This window comes from Cyprinodon tularosa, unplaced genomic scaffold (assembly GCF_016077235.1).
Source record: "Cyprinodon tularosa strain WSP-4 unplaced genomic scaffold, ASM1607723v1 ctg377, whole genome shotgun sequence".
Classification (NCBI taxonomy): Eukaryota; Metazoa; Chordata; class Actinopteri; order Cyprinodontiformes; family Cyprinodontidae; genus Cyprinodon; species Cyprinodon tularosa.
This window is the reverse complement of record NW_024039093.1, coordinates 318,063-333,562: the sequence shown is the minus strand read 5'-3', so window position 1 is coordinate 333,562 and position 15,500 is coordinate 318,063. Positions and strand designations below refer to the sequence as shown.

General features: G+C 38.1%; 1 protein-coding gene across 1 annotated transcript; it reads right to left on the bottom strand.

Moving 5' to 3' along the window:
* Nucleotides 1-3,871: 3,871 nt before the first annotated feature.
* Nucleotides 3,872-14,471, bottom strand: csdc2a (cold shock domain containing C2, RNA binding a). The gene is made up of 4 exons (XM_038296785.1): nucleotides 14,274-14,471; nucleotides 8,606-8,927; nucleotides 8,381-8,503; nucleotides 3,872-5,224 (listed from the first exon to the last, which is right to left on the bottom strand). The coding sequence occupies exons 2-4, from the start codon at nucleotides 8,785-8,787 to the stop codon at nucleotides 5,062-5,064; spliced, it is 468 nt and encodes a 155-aa protein (XP_038152713.1). The 5' UTR covers nucleotides 8,788-8,927; nucleotides 14,274-14,471; the 3' UTR covers nucleotides 3,872-5,061.
* Between the last annotated feature and the right edge of the window lie 1,029 nt (nucleotides 14,472-15,500).

Here is a 15,500-nt window from a genome sequence, read left to right as displayed (position 1 = left end):
TGCGAAGAGGTCGCCAACTTTCTGCAGAGTCAATCACTACAGACCTCCAAACTTCATGTGGCCTTCAGATTAGCTCAAGAACAGTGCGCAGAGAGCTTCATGGAATGGGTTTCCATGGTCGAGCAGCTGCATCCAAGCCATACATCACCAAGTGCAATGCAAAGCGTCGGATGCGGTGGTGTAAAGCACGCCGCCACTGGACTCTAGAGCAGTGGAGACGCGTTCTCTGGAGTGACGAATCGCGCTTCTCCATCTGGCAATCTGATGGACGGGTCTGGGTTTGGCGGTTGCCAGGAGAACGGTACTTGTCTGACTGCATTGTGCCAAGTGTAAAGTTTGGTGGAGTGGGGATTATGGTGTGGGGTTGTTTTTCAGGAGCTGGGCTTGGCCCCTTAGTTCCAGTGAAAGGAACTCTGAATGCTTCAGCATACCAAGACATTTTGGACAATTCCATGCTCCCAACTTTGTGGGAACAGTTTGGAGCTGGCCCCTTCCTCTTCCAACATGACTGTGCACCAGTGCACAAAGCAAGGTCCATAAAGACATGGATGACAGAGTCTGGTGTGGATGAACTTGACTGGCCTGCACAGAGTCCTGACCTCAACCCGATAGAACACCTTTGGGATGAATTAGAGCGGAGACTGAGAGCCAGGTCTTCTCGTCCAACATCAGTGTGCGACCTCACAAATGCGCTTCTGGAAGAATGGTCAAAAATTCCCATAAACACACTCCTAAACCTTGTGGACAGCCTTCCCAGAAGAGTTGAAGCTGTTCTAGCTGCAAAGGGTGGACCGACGTCATATTGAACCCTATGGATTAGGAACGGGATGTCACTTAAACTCATATGTGAGTCAAGGCAGGTGAGCAAATACTTTTGGCAATATAGTGTATGTTCTTCATTGTTTTTCAGTTATTTTTTTATCCTTGCATTTTCCATGTTTTTCAATTCTTTTGAACATTTAGATTAAGTTTTATGCATTGCACTCTTCTTAAATTCTCTTGATGTGTACATGGATCAATGTATTATTATTGCTAACGTCCATCAAGACACAAAAAGAAACGAATTTTGGCTCCCCACTCCAGATGAAAGCCCGACCACAAAAGTAAAGAAAATTTGATCTGGAAAAGGCTATTAGAAAAGATTGCAATGCATAAAACTCAGTCTACAAAACAGAAATTTGAAAAATAAAATTAAAAACATAAAATCTGTAAAGTAAGGGGAAAAAATTAAGATTAAAAACAAAAAAAAAACACAAATAGTGTGTCTGAAGATCCCCCCTAACCCCTTCATAGGACACTATATAGCAATTTTCTGAATCTCTGAATGTCTCTCTAGATATCTGCTCCTCTAGTGATGAGAAATCCCAGAATGCTTTGCAAGAGCTTTCCTCACAAAGCATCATGGGATTTGTTTTGGGGGCAAGAAAGAACAAAAATAGGGCAGGCACCGTGCTAGGAGCCGGAGTCACATGACCAACAGGGACCGAAGAGTAGTAATCAACTGTCCGAATAGTCAGTTAGCGTAGTTCACTTTAAAGTCCACTATATAGTCCCTGCTATATATAGGCTAGTGACTAAGGGATCTTTTTTTCTTTTTTTTTTTTTACTGATTAACGCTAAAATAATTTAATAACCGCAAATGTAATATTTTTTGGTATAGATAATGATCCATTGATCATTCCTTGCTGACCGGACTTCTCCTTTAAAAAATAAAATAAAAGTGATTAGATTATTTTTCTCTAGTGAAATGGACCTGTTTTCCCTGGAGTGTGCCTTGAGATAAAGCTCGTTGTTAATAAAACTACTGCATATTTGTTTCAATGTCTGGATGTTGATAGATTGCTTTAAATCAAAAATCAAATAGACAGATCTATGTACACAGCTGTAAGCTTTATTCAAACAATTAAACAAGAACCAACAAGTATCACAGTGATCAGACAAAAATAAAAGTGCTCCGAAACACAAACTCGTCTCTACCACAATAAAGGTTGCCAACAGATAGGGTGTGCTGGTATGATATTAGGTCACGCTAAAAGTCCGAAATCCAGGATGCATAGGAGATGAGACGACGCCTCCTTCTAAAGGCTTCGTCTGTGAAACTGCATGATGAGAAAATGACATCACCCTCTAAAGAACTTGGCCAAAGTCTGCATGGTATCTTAGACATCATTTTAGTTATCAAAAAATAGACACAGAGAAGGTAGTAAATTAGGAACTTCAGATTTTTTTCTTGTTGTTGCACATCTAACATGACAGTAGCAAAGAGCTAACAACAGGGTAGGGTCGTCAGAGTGAGGTGTGCAGTGTTGAAACAGCTTAAAATACCACAAATACATAGAAATAGTGTTTAACAGATAAACACCTATTTTTCTAGTTACAAATGAAAATAAATAAGTACATAAATAAATATTTTTACTTACATCTGGAAGCTTTAGCTGTGTTTTTTTATCTGTTTCACAGTCCTTATATGATGTAAGTAACTTCCCAAAAAGTATATTATAGTCCTTCTAATCCTTCCTTCCTTAAGGTGTTTTTTTATCCTAAGCATTAAACATTTAGAGAAAACATATAATACAGCCAATGCTGTAACAATGTTAATGAAAGATTGAGATTTCATTAAAAAGATCAGCATTTAATGAAAGATGCTTAATTGCTCAATATGCTACATGTAACAGCTAATTAGCTAAGCTTAACTATGCTCTTGCTTTTTTTGCAACAATAATCAAATAAAAACACTTCAGTTTGGGATTCCAAATGACATCTTTAAAATCTAAATATACATTTTTATGCGCTGGTTAATAAAAAAGGCAATTTTCTTCCACTTTTTGTCGAAAGTCATAAGTAGAAACCTAGCAGTCATTTGGCTTAGCTTACCTGCTTTATTCTGCCAAACATAAAACATTATGCTCCATTTCTGTTTTAACATGGTGATAAGAGAAACTTAAATATATGTTCATGAGTTTGATGTACAATAATAGAGTACATCAAACAGCCAGTTAGCTTATGTTGTGTTCCGTTAAGGTCAGAATTGGGCAGTCAGCGGACGTAATATGTGAGGTGGTACCAGTTTATGGCCATGTTGGCCATCGTTATCACCACAGCAACAAAAAAAATCATCGTTCTGCGCCGTCTTTTGCTCAATAACCTCTGGAACATCTCATCTATATTCATGTTACATATATTATGAACTCCTAAAACCAGGCAAAGTGAGAAAGTTTAAAAACTGGTGATGCAAGTGGCCTCCATCTTGAATACAGACATTAGGTATATTTATGTTACCCTGACTTTTCCGAAAGCAGAATTCCGACTTTTGGAAAAATTTCTGGTTGAAATTTCCAGCTCCGAGGTCAAAAATCTTTGACTACCAATTAAAAATGGAACACAGCATTAGCCGTGATGTTTAATTTCAACAATTAAACAGTTGTCTCTAGCTAGGTTTTTGGTTAAGCCGGGCATACACTGTACGATATTTTCAATCGTTGCACGCAGCTGCAGCTAAAACTGTACGATGAAAGAGCAGGGTTTAAAAGTTAACAGCTCTCGATGCATGTTCTCACACTGTGCGACCCGACACTCGATCTACCTGCTCGCACTGTACGTCTAAAAACCACACGTCAGACTCAGTGCAGAGAGATGGCGCTGGTCGGACTTGTTTATCTGGAAGAAGAAGAAGAACTCTTTTGTTTGCACATGCGAAGTGCTCGAGGTTCTGATAAATAGGCTCGTAGCTCTGCTTCAACAGCAGGATTTGCCCAAGACCAGCTTACTTACGATGGCCGACTGAATTTCAAACATGTTTGATTTTCTCCTGACCTTACGACCTACTGACCTGGATGTGGTCGTTAGAGGCTAATCGCCCCTCGTTACACGACGCAGGACTCAAGAGGAAGCTGAAACTCCGCTCGATTGAAAAATTCTCACACAACTTGAGAATTGCCCGAAAAGGGCAAAAAAATCGTACATTGTTTGCCCGGCTTTAGATAAAAAGATTTGTAGAGGTTTAATTATTTTGTTAAACTAAGCTAACTAGCCATAGCTTCTTTTAAGTAAAGAGCCAACCAAGCAAATATATGTATTTCCCTAACATCTCAAACTCTTTCTTTAAAGTTCACCTTCAGATTGTTTTTTATCTCCCGACTTTAAAACTTCCTCTTCCTTCTGAACATTTCTGAACTAACTGTGTCTCCTCTCGTCCTCCTGCAGTCTCCAGGTTTCTGTCCGCAGCCGAAACCCTCTGGCCTTCTTTCCTGTCTTTACACAGGAAGCTAAAGACCGTCATAGGAGCTGGCTACAATAACAGTGATTTCCACCCTTATCTACTAAACAAAAAGTCCTCCAATACTGAAAAGGAATCAAATGTTGTTGCTTGAGGATGACACAGTTGCTGAGTCCAAAATGATTTTAGAACAGTGTCTGAAAAACTGAACTCACACCAAGGTGGTTATTTTAGCATTAATCTATAAATGTGTTTCTGTAATGTTGGAAAAAATGCTGTTTTTTCTCCCTAAAACACTATGTTACTACATAAAAAGAAAAAAAATATGCTTTTTTAATCTTCCTTTATGTTTGGCAGCACAATGTGCTCCAGTTTACAGTGTATTGTATTGTAGATGGCTCCAACAAACTGGTCCCATTGAATTTAAAAAGTGACTATTTTGTTTGATCTAAACTCCTTTGGGTCTATATTAAACCTTCTCATATCACATCCTAGTTCAACCAGTGTCCTACATCCTCAAAACCAGCTAACAATGTAAACAAAGATTTCAAAAACAATTTCTTAAGTGTTACTGTCCAAAAAAAAAAAGAAAACTTTAAACAGAAAGATTTAAGTCCTGATAACCTTCACAGAGAAACATTCAGACAGATACATTCATTGCTTGATTTCAAGCCAAACCGCAAACGCCGACCTCCAAGCCAGGACATCCGTGGCTCCGCCTCCGCCTCTCAGGAAGATCAAGTTGCTCCAAACCTGATCTCATCTCCTTCACCACAAAACATGAAACTTAAAATAAAATAAAAAAACCTAATCCCTCTTTACTTTCCAGCAGTCGGAGCAGCGGTCTAGGAGCTGATGATCTGACCCGACCAGGTCTCGTGCTTGGTGCCTGGGTTCAGGTGGGTGATGATCACTTCCACAGCCTGGACCTTCTGGTTTTTGGGAGGGATTGGACACACCTTGTATGTGACCTCATCCCCTTCCATAGGCACATACTCCCCTTCAATGCTGTGCAGAGAACAGAAATGACAATTGTGTAAAAAAAAAAGTATTAAACTATACAGTAAAATAAATGAAAAATCGATGGATATCACTCAGTTGACATTTTATTTTACTTTGCAAAGTAAAAAGAGAACAAGTTAATCATAACAGCCTCACAGTACCATGGTCTGCCCTGTTCGGATCTAGACACTCTTTGTCTCACTAAATTAAAGCCTGCAGAAAGAGCTGTGAAGGTCTCCACATAGCTTTACCCAAACAAAGATAGACACTTGGAAATAAATACTATTATGAAATAATGCCTGAGAACCAGTCATTGTTATGAGAGCCATTATTTTTATCCCAAATACTCCCTAATAGGATAAACAATCCATCTCCCTTAGACACCTTGTAGCCTTGCAGCTCTGATGCTTCAATGAATTAAACAAAAGGGATTTAATAGCAGATAGATATTTTTCCATCACACAGTGAAATAAGAACTAAATGAACACATTAGACTGCAGGAATCCTAAGCTGTAACATTACTTTTTACTAGGGCTGCCACTAAAGATTTTTGATTAATCAATTAAAGATTGGATAGAAAAAGGTTCCTTAAAGAAGATTTTTTTATGAAATTTAGACAAGTGAAACTAAAATTTATTATATTATTGATAGAGCATATAGTGTTAATATTTTTTAAATACTTTTGGTATAGTTACTGCGCTAAGTGGATCACTCTATCAGTTAAAGGCATGTTTTAGAGTCTTTATACTAATGTAAATGATTAATGAATTTCTAAATTAATTGCTGATTATTTCAATAATTGATTAATCATTATTAATCCGATTAATTGTTTCAGCCCTACTTTTTGCTATTTCAAACTGAGAACATTTTAAAGCAAAACTTTCACTTTAAAAAACATCAACCTAACTGATTTCACTTTTTTTTCTTTTAAACTGTATAAACGTTTACAACATTTACAACGCATGCGGTCAATTAAAGTGAATTAACTAATTGTTCAGTAAAATTCTGCAAACTTTGGAAACTTTAAAGGGAGCTTTAATACTGTAAATTTCCAGGCATTATTTCATCACTACAGTTTTATTCTTCATTCTTATACATTTTTCTCTGACGTTGGAAAGGAACCAACAATTAAAGATAAAAAATGTGTGATTTGGAATCGCAGAGTGCAGCAGTGCAAAAATCAGGATGTTGTTGTTATTGACATAAACTGGGGCCAGAAAGTTTGCTCAAAAAGATTTTTTTTTTTCCTCCTGAAAAAAATATATTTAAGAATGAAAAAAACATCTTAAGACAAAAAAAAAAAAAAATCTAAAACTTTAAGCAAATCTTAAAAGTACTCGTCAGATTTTTTTTTAGTATTATTTTGTTTATTTCATCTGGGAATATTTTGTTCAGGTGTCTGAGCTGTCAGTCATTATTCCACATCCTATTGTATCGAAGTCCCGCCCCTAGATTGAAGGGGACAGCAGTTTGAAACTGAAAAAAATGAAAACTAAAATAAAAAAAAAAATTACACATAATATATATTTTTTTATAATATATATACTTTTAATATAATTATATATAAATTATACTTTTTTTTTAACTTTATACCCATTTTTAGCTTTTTGGTATGTGAATGTTGGTTATTTACAGGACAGTGAGAATTTCAACCGCTGCCTCTCACTGCCAACGTGTTTTACACTGTTTAAAGTTGTCTATCCTAAAAACAAATGTAGTTGCTTGATCATGAACCTCTGACTGTTGGTCAGAACTAGAGTAGTTAACCTTCACAATGTGACAATTTGCCAACTGATATGATCTACCCAGATCCACCACAGAGCGCCACAGGAAATCATTCCTGCCTGTGGTCATCAATCTCTACAACGCCTCCCTCAAGTGATTCAGACACATACATAAGACTTATATGTGTATATATTTATATTATCTTGTGTGGTTTGTTGTATATATATATATATATATATATATATATATATATATATATATATATATATATATATATATATATATATATATATATAAATAATCTGGAGTGTGTAAATAAAGTAATTTCGCCCTGGGATTATTAAAGTATTTCTGATTCTGATTTATCTTTAAAAGCAGAAAGAAGAAAAGAAAAGAAAATCATTCTTATATTTCAAGTGCAGATCATCTAATTATGTCATTTAAAGGACAAAAATACTCCTTGCATTTGCAGATCATTTTAATTGATCTGCTTAAATTAACCGCATATACACATATAAGGACATTTTTACTTATGGAAATCCGTTTTGCAGTGCAAATACATCTTAATCTTTAGAGCTACCATTCAAGTTGGAGACTTTATCATCTTGACTTTGTTCTTATGGAGTGAATTTTGTCCGATAAGTCTTGAAAACAAAGAACACATTATGTAAATTGAAAAAAGAAAAAAAAAAAAAAGAAGGACAAATCCTAAAATGAAACTTTGAAAAACGTGTTGATAAAAAGAGGCTTGGAGTGTAATTTTGCTGTTTTCTCTGATTTTATTTTCATTTTCGTTTTGTTTTCCTTTTCTTTCCATATTTCATTTCCTTTAATAGTATTTCTTCAAACTACAATATATATAAGTGTGTGTATTTACTGATTTTATATTATTAAATTCTATTTTTTCAAAATTTCTCCTCTCCCCCAACCCCCATTTTTGAAAATAAATCTGAAAATGGGGAATTTAACAAAAACATTTTTTAAAAATGTATCTGAGAAAACACCACTGTTACTTCCTAAAGCTTTCATTGATCAAGAATTTATTCAAAGTTTCATTTCACGATTGTATTTTATTTTATTTTTTTCATTTACACAGCGTGTTCTATGCGTGCAACAATAATGGAACAAAATTCACTCCATATAGTCTTGGCTGCCCATGGTCTCGCAGACTGATGGCTAGCTGGGTGTTCCATTAAGTCATTAAATCAGACTTCCCATTGTCTCCCCAGCTGTCATTTCTTTGCTTATTGTTCCAGCGCTCTTGATATGAGAAATGGAAATAAATTTTATTATCATGAGTTTTAAGCCCTAACACGATTGAAAAAGGTTTATACATATACTACTCCAACTCAAAAGATTAAAACTCAAACATGTGCGAGTTAAATCCTGGCAGTAAAAGCTGGAGGACGGTGTGATTGCTTGATGAGGAAGACTCACTCAGAAATGTGAACGAAGATGTCCTCTCCTCCATGAGAAGGACGAATGAATCCATGACCCTGAGACCTGGAAAAGTTTTTACACACACCCTTAAAAACAGGGCCTGATCTGGCTCGTACCGTCCTGCAGGGAGAGAAAGAGATGATTTAATACAGAATTTTATTTTTCTTTAAGAATGAAAGAAAAAAACTAAAAAATCAAACTTGTCTTTGTGTCTCTACTCACGCTGAGTATGTCCGGGTGCGTTTTGTTGGCAGTGGGCTGGGTAGCTCTCCAGGCTGAGGCGGCTTCCTCTCCCTCTCCCAAACACGGCTGCCTTCCCTCAGGAAAGGAAAGGAAAGCTGCAGGGGGGTACGCGGGGACGTCAAAGGCAGCTGGGCGTCTGTCGGCAATGAGGAGTCTGACATCTTGACTCGGCTTGGCTGACGATTTCCGTGGCACACAAAGAAGAAACGGGTGGAGGGTTACACCTCCTGCATGGCACCAGGGTTTTTGATGCAGAGACGGGAGGAGCACCTTAGGGTGGATGAATGAGGCAAACAGAAACCTGTAGAAGAGAACGGGGGAAAAATCAGCCAGAATGTTTTTGTTGGTCGCCGGTACCCAAAGTGGAGGCAGTGGTGTCCAATGGGGTTAAGGTCAGGTAAAGGAAGCCATTCTATCCTCTGTATTCTCTAATAAACTCTACTATATAAAAAAAAAAAAACATTTACATGCAGAGTTTTCCAATATTTTATAACAATATCGCTGCTTTTTCTACAAAGGTTTATAACACTTATAATAAACTATATGTGAGGATCAATAAACAGAAAAACAACAAAAAAAACTATTGAAGTTAATCTGTTGCCTTTTTTAATTCACAAAAAGCTGTGAATATGTTGACTTATGTTAATTGAACTTGCTCTAATGCGATTGGAAGCAAATTTGTTTTATGGAGGTCAAGATAAGAGAAAGAAAGGAGGCAAACAGGAAGAGGCTGGAAAACAAGCTCCAGCAGAACAATATCAGAGATGAAGAAGGTCACAGGCTGGTGTGAGCCGACAGATGGAAGTCTGGACAGAACCAGTGAACTGAATCCATTCTTCAACAGGTTCAATTCAGGAACAAGCTCAGCATCTTTCTCTGCTGCCCAAAGTCACATGGAAATCCTGCCCTCATTTGACCCAAAGCTTCTCTGTCGCACCTACAATTTTTCGACTTCCTCCTCTGTAATTGAATCTTCTGCTTCTATGAGTTTATTCTCAGGCAAATCAGAAGATGGTGCTGCTCCCTATACCTTTCACCTGTCTGATTGTAGAAGTAAAGATTCACTCAGACAGACTGAACCATAATAGGTCACCAGATCCTGATGGCTCCAGAGTCATGAAGGCCTGTCCAGAGCAGCTCTGTGGGATTCTACAGAAACCTCTCAACCTCAGTCTGGCCCTGGAGAAAGTTCCAGTGATGTGGAAAACCTCCTGCCTTTATCCAGGACCAAAGAAGACTCAGCCATTAGTCCTCAGTCACTATAGACCTGTTACTCCGACATCCCACATCATGAAGGCCCCAGAGAGATTTCTGTTGGTTTACCTCAGCAAGCGAAAACAGCTACCAGGACCCCCTGCAGTTTGCTGGGGAGTTGATGATGCCATCATACACCTGCTTCAACAAACACACTGTCATTTAGACAAGACAGACAGCACTGTGAGGATCAGTTCTTTGATTTCTCCAGAACATTTAATACAAATCATCCTGACTGACTTTGTGAGAAACTTCAGAACACTAAAGTGGAGGCATCAACAACCGCCTGGGTCAAAGACTACCTGACAGACAGACCCCAGTTTGTTAGGCTGAAGGCTCAGCTGTCTGATCAAGTAGTCAGCACCACAGGGGACGGTACTCTCTCCATTCCTTTTTCCTCTGTTCACCTCTGACTTCCAGGACCAGACAGAATCTTGTTATCTGCAGAAATACTCGGATTACTCTGCAGCCATTGGGAGCATCAAAGATGGAGCAGAAGCTGAGTGCAGAGAGCTGATGAAACGCTTTGTGGCATGGTGTGAAAGCAATCATCGCATTTTGAACGGCAACAAAACAAGGAGATGATTGTAAATTTCAGAAGAAAACAGGAACAAGTTGAATCCTGTTAACATCATGGGAGAAGAAGTGGAGGTGGTGAAGGAGTAGGAATACCTTGGTGTTCACCTGGACAACAAACTGGACTGGAGAAACAACTTTGACATCATCTACAGGAGGGGACAGAGCAGACTGGACTTCAAGAGGAAGCTTAGGTCCTTCAGTGTTTGCAGAAAGATGCTAAATATCTTTTATCAGTCTGTTGTGGACAGTGTGATCTCTTCCTCTATCATCCGCTGGGGTAACAGCTTCAGAGCAAATGGCTTAAAGTGGTTCAACAAGCTAATAAAGAAGGCCGGCTCTACTCTAGGAACTCCTCTGGAATCTCTAGAAACGAAGAAGATCATGGACAACAGTGAGCATCCTCTTCATCACACTGTTAACCAAACACAGAGAGTCTTAAGTAAGAAGCTTCTCCAGATCCGGTGCAAAACAGACCGATTCAGAAGATCCTTCCTGCCTACAGCATCAACACCAAAAACAATCGGTTTCTTAAAAGCCTTATGTGTTACTGCAACATTTAATTTGAATTCAATTAAATGAAGTGAATTAAACTCAATTATTCACTGGAAAACATTTTTTTTTTATATCTAAATAAGTATTTTTTACAAAAAAATGTGTGCATCTTTTCTGGAATTGAGGAGGTTAGTGAGACACTTTGCCAATGGAAGAAGACAATTTACATTTAAAATAACAAAAAAAACAAATGCATGGTCTTATTTCAAGTGCATATTATCTATTACTCATTCAATGGGAAATCATCTTAGTTACCTACTCCAATTAAGGGTAAATACACTTAGTTTAAGAAATGTTGACTTATTTGTAGATCGTTTTTGCAGTGTTGCTACAGACCATCGCACAATAAGCACTAGTAGAACAGCAAAACCAAACCCTAGACAGGAACTTCAAAGGTTATTTTGTGCCTTGGTGAATTTTGTGAATCTGTCATTAGAACGTTTCTGAGGTTTCATTCTGCCTGAATTAAAGGCTCCTACAGTTGTTTTTCTTCTTGGTTTGTAGGAATAAAGCGAGCTCTGTCACAGCCTGGAGCTGCTGCAACAGACAGAAATGGAATAAAAAAATGACCCCAGTATGAAATATAGCATGAAACTTCCTCTTCCTCCCTTTTTGGTTTTGCATCACTGGATAAACATATTATTTCCACATCATTATTATTAATTATAGTTCATAAGCTGCACGTTGAACTGTTTCATAACAGCCATTCCTGAGCTTAAATGAGCTCAGTCATCCATTTGGCTCAAACTAAATCATCCAGTCATTACAGGGAGAATTGATCTATATCGTTAATTTTCAGGACAATCTGCACATGCAGAGATGACTACAGGGCGTGGATGAACATCCCTGTTTGTGATGAAATCACAGCTGCGGGTGAAAGAAGTACAGACTTCATCAGCAGCCATACGGCAGCTTGAAAGCCTGATGAGGTGAGAGTGTCAGAGAGTGATTCCCGAAAGGATCCAAGCAGCAGCAGCAGCAGCACACTTTGTGCCTCTTCCCATCACTCTATATATAGTTCAGGACGGCTGGATTGGGGCCATCACTTGAGAGGACTGGAACGTCTAGGCAGGAGCTGTTTCTAAACCACAAACCCAGAAGCAGGTTTTATTAAACTTAATCCTTAGATTAGAAACCAAGTAGTAAATTCTAAATATACCTAAAAAATGCTCTATGTCTGTTTGATGGGAGATCTGTTTTTAAAGTGTTCTTTAACTGATTTCTTCTGTATTTTCCTTTTTCCTCATAGTTAAATGTTTCAAATCATCAAAATGTGCGATAAAAAAAAAAAAAAAAAATAAAATAAAAAAACAATAATGAAATAAAAACATGTGCACTTCCCTGTTCTTCTTTCCTTTCGTTTCATAAAATCTGAGCATGCGTGGGTTCTCTCTGGGTACTCCAGCTTCCTCCCACAGTCCAAAAACATGGCTGTTAGGTTAACTGGCCTCTATATATTCTCTTTAGATGTGTGCGTGAATAGTTGTATGGCCTGGCGATCTGTCCAGGGTGAACCCAGCCTCTCACCCATAGACAGCTGGAGATAGGCACAAGAATCCCTCGCCACCCCAGCAGGAATAATGGAAAATGGATGGATGGACCCATCAAAATCCTAAAGGAAAAGTCCGCTCATATTCAGAATTCAAACTTCTGAAAGTACTTTAAATATGAAATTATTCCATCCTGTTCAATAAATGATCAGTGTTTTAATTCAGAATAATTTTCATTTGAATGTGCTTTACTGGAGGCGTCCATGTTTGTCAAAGAACACTACTGCCACCTACTGGTTTGTGACGTCACGGTGCGGTATCGGCTGTTGATCAAGTCCCAGTGCTGTATCTGGTGTTTGTCACAACGCACTATTATCCAAGTCATCTTGAAAACATTCTTCTTCCAAATGTTGGCTACATATTACGGTTTTTTTCTCTGGCCAGAAGTTCGATGGCAAATCCTCCCTCTTCAAGTTGGCGATCCAACGACCAACCCGTCCGTGGAGGATCAGGAATCAGAAAGGGAAAATAACTCTTTATTTTCACTTTTACCCGATGTATTCCAGCATCCAGCTGCCATGCACGTGGGCATTGTCAGTTTCACTATAGCTCTGGTGAATTTCAATGGTGAAGTCCTCTGGAAATCTTCAATAATTGTTGTTGATTGCAGATGTGTCTAGTAGTTCCCATTGATTTAGCTTGTAAAGCGGGGAGAATGGCGCTAGGCTTACCGCACCGTGACGTCACTGCTGGAAGATGGCAGGAGGGAGGGGTTACTATATTTGGGCAAAAATGGCCGCTCCCAGACTCAGTGATGGTGAAGAAAAAATATAATTTTTATTTTATTAACTGATTAACGCTAAATTCATTACATCACTGCAAACATATTATTTTAAGGTATAAATATTGATCCATTGATTATTCCTTGCTGACTGGACTTTTCCTTTAAAAACAATTATTCAAACAATGTTTTCTTTTTTTCAGTGAAACTAATCATTTTATTTTGAACCACTATAAACCTTCTCTGGATGTATTATATTATTTTAAATGAACAATTTTGATGAAAAAGTTGCAACCTTTAATTAGTTTAAAGGCTACAATTTAGTTCATAAAAATGTCGATGATCCTTAGATGGCAGATAATGTCCCCCCAATTAATTCAATCAATAAGGGGTCCTCCAGGCTTTTGGAGATCAGAAAACATCCTATTGTCATCCAAACAGATCAAGATGATGTTATATTCTGATCGAGCTGCTGACAGACAGTGAGACTGATGGAAAAGGAAGAATAAATAATTCAGAGAATTAGAAAGGTTGGATTTTAATGAAAGAATCTGCAAACTCACTGAACCCTGGAATCAGTTGGGAATGAAAACAATGCGGCCCAAAGCAGCAGCCAGTGAAAGCAGGACAGGGAGGCATCAGCATGAGAGACACGTCCAAACACACACTCTGACTTTAAACTTTAAATTAACCTTTTAAAGGCTCATTCTGGCCGCTGTGAGCTCCTGTCAGTGTGAGATTACAGCACTGAATGGGCAGCGAGGCGGGCTGTTTCTAGAACATTCTCACACAGGAAGACAAGAAAGGAAGAAAACATCTTTCAGGCTTCAAAGGAAATAAAGAGAACAACATGTAGCCTGGGAAGCAGAATCACCACTGATGGGTTTTATATTCCGGTTTAATGAAAGGTGCCACCAGGATGCGTAATAATCCAGACTGGGAATGTGAGTGAGCAGCCCGGAGGAGCTCAGAGATTACAGAGATTACTCACCGCTAAACGCGCCGCAGATCCCGCAGCTTCAATCAGGCACTTCTATCATTAGAGGAGGTGCGGGAGCAGGAGCTGAATGAGTGCGGGAAGCTTGCTATGGATGCGGGGAGAGCAGCAGACAGGCGGGATGAGGAGGGCAGAGAATGGGAAGGGAGGCGGCGGGGATGGGGCGTGGGGTGCGTGGGTTGGTTGGTGGGTGGGTGGGGGCTCCAAACAACAGCCGGCTTCTCCCTCCACCACAGTCCTCTCTTTGTTGTCAGCAGGGATGGAAAAAGCTTCTAATCTATCAGACTGGAGCTGCAGCAACACATCTACTTTTATATTTACTTCTTATGAAATCACTGCTTTTAAATAGAATGAAATTCCTTCCTTCCGCTGCACTTCCTTTCTGAAGAGTTTTTTTTTAATAAATTAGTTATTCAATAATTTATTCTATAAAGACAGATTACATAAATTGTAGATTACTCGTAAACACCATAAAACACATATTTACGTGTATATATATGGGGGGGGGGGCATATTATTATTGATAACAGAAGCTATATGTTATTTCCTTTTTATATTTTGAATAAACAGCATGACATTCTAAATTCAGTTGTTTTTTTTGTCAATGCGATGGCTAAATGTTTAACGCCTCCCGACCGGTAGGTGGCGCACTCGCATTCCGACCCTTTTGCCTGAGTGAGAGCCGGTGGCTGCTACTGCTAATGCTAACTTTTGAGCATTTCTTAAGACTTAGATTTTGTCATTTGGTCTACCCAAGTGTAAAACAAAAAGAAATTTCGTTTTGAACAGCTCTCTGGACAATTTCATCTTTTCATTCTTTTTTTCCTCAGCTCTAATAACAGATTGAACAGCTTTACAGAAAAAAATATAGTATTTGACACGAACTAAGCCAGTGTAATATCATTTTTATTTCATTTTAGACAAACTTAAGTTCTGAGAATATGCCTTATGTTTATTACGAATAAGGCCCAAACACCCTTTGACATAAAAAAGCAAAATGTTAATATGGTCCTGCTGATTAAATACATCACTGTGCTTTATATATATATATATATATATATATATATGTTTTTGTTTTGCTTTTGTCTCTTATTTGAATTTTTTTTTTTTTAAGAATATTTTATATATCGTTTGTAACATGTGTGCTTCATAATAAATGGATACAAAATAACTACTTTGTCACTGTGATAAGAAATCTTACATTTTGTCATTTTGTGAGTT

Coding starts and splice junctions, on each gene's coding strand:
- csdc2a (XM_038296785.1), bottom strand. CDS start 8,787: ATGTCAGACTCCTCATTGCCGACAGACGCCCAGCTGCCTTTGACGTCC. Junction 8,504..8,605: donor CGCACCCGGACATACTCAGC/GTGAGTAGAGAC, acceptor CTCTCCCTGCAG/GACGGTACGAGCCAGATCAG. Junction 5,225..8,380: donor ATCTTCGTTCACATTTCTGA/GTGAGTCTTCCT, acceptor TTCTCTGCACAG/CATTGAAGGGGAGTATGTGC.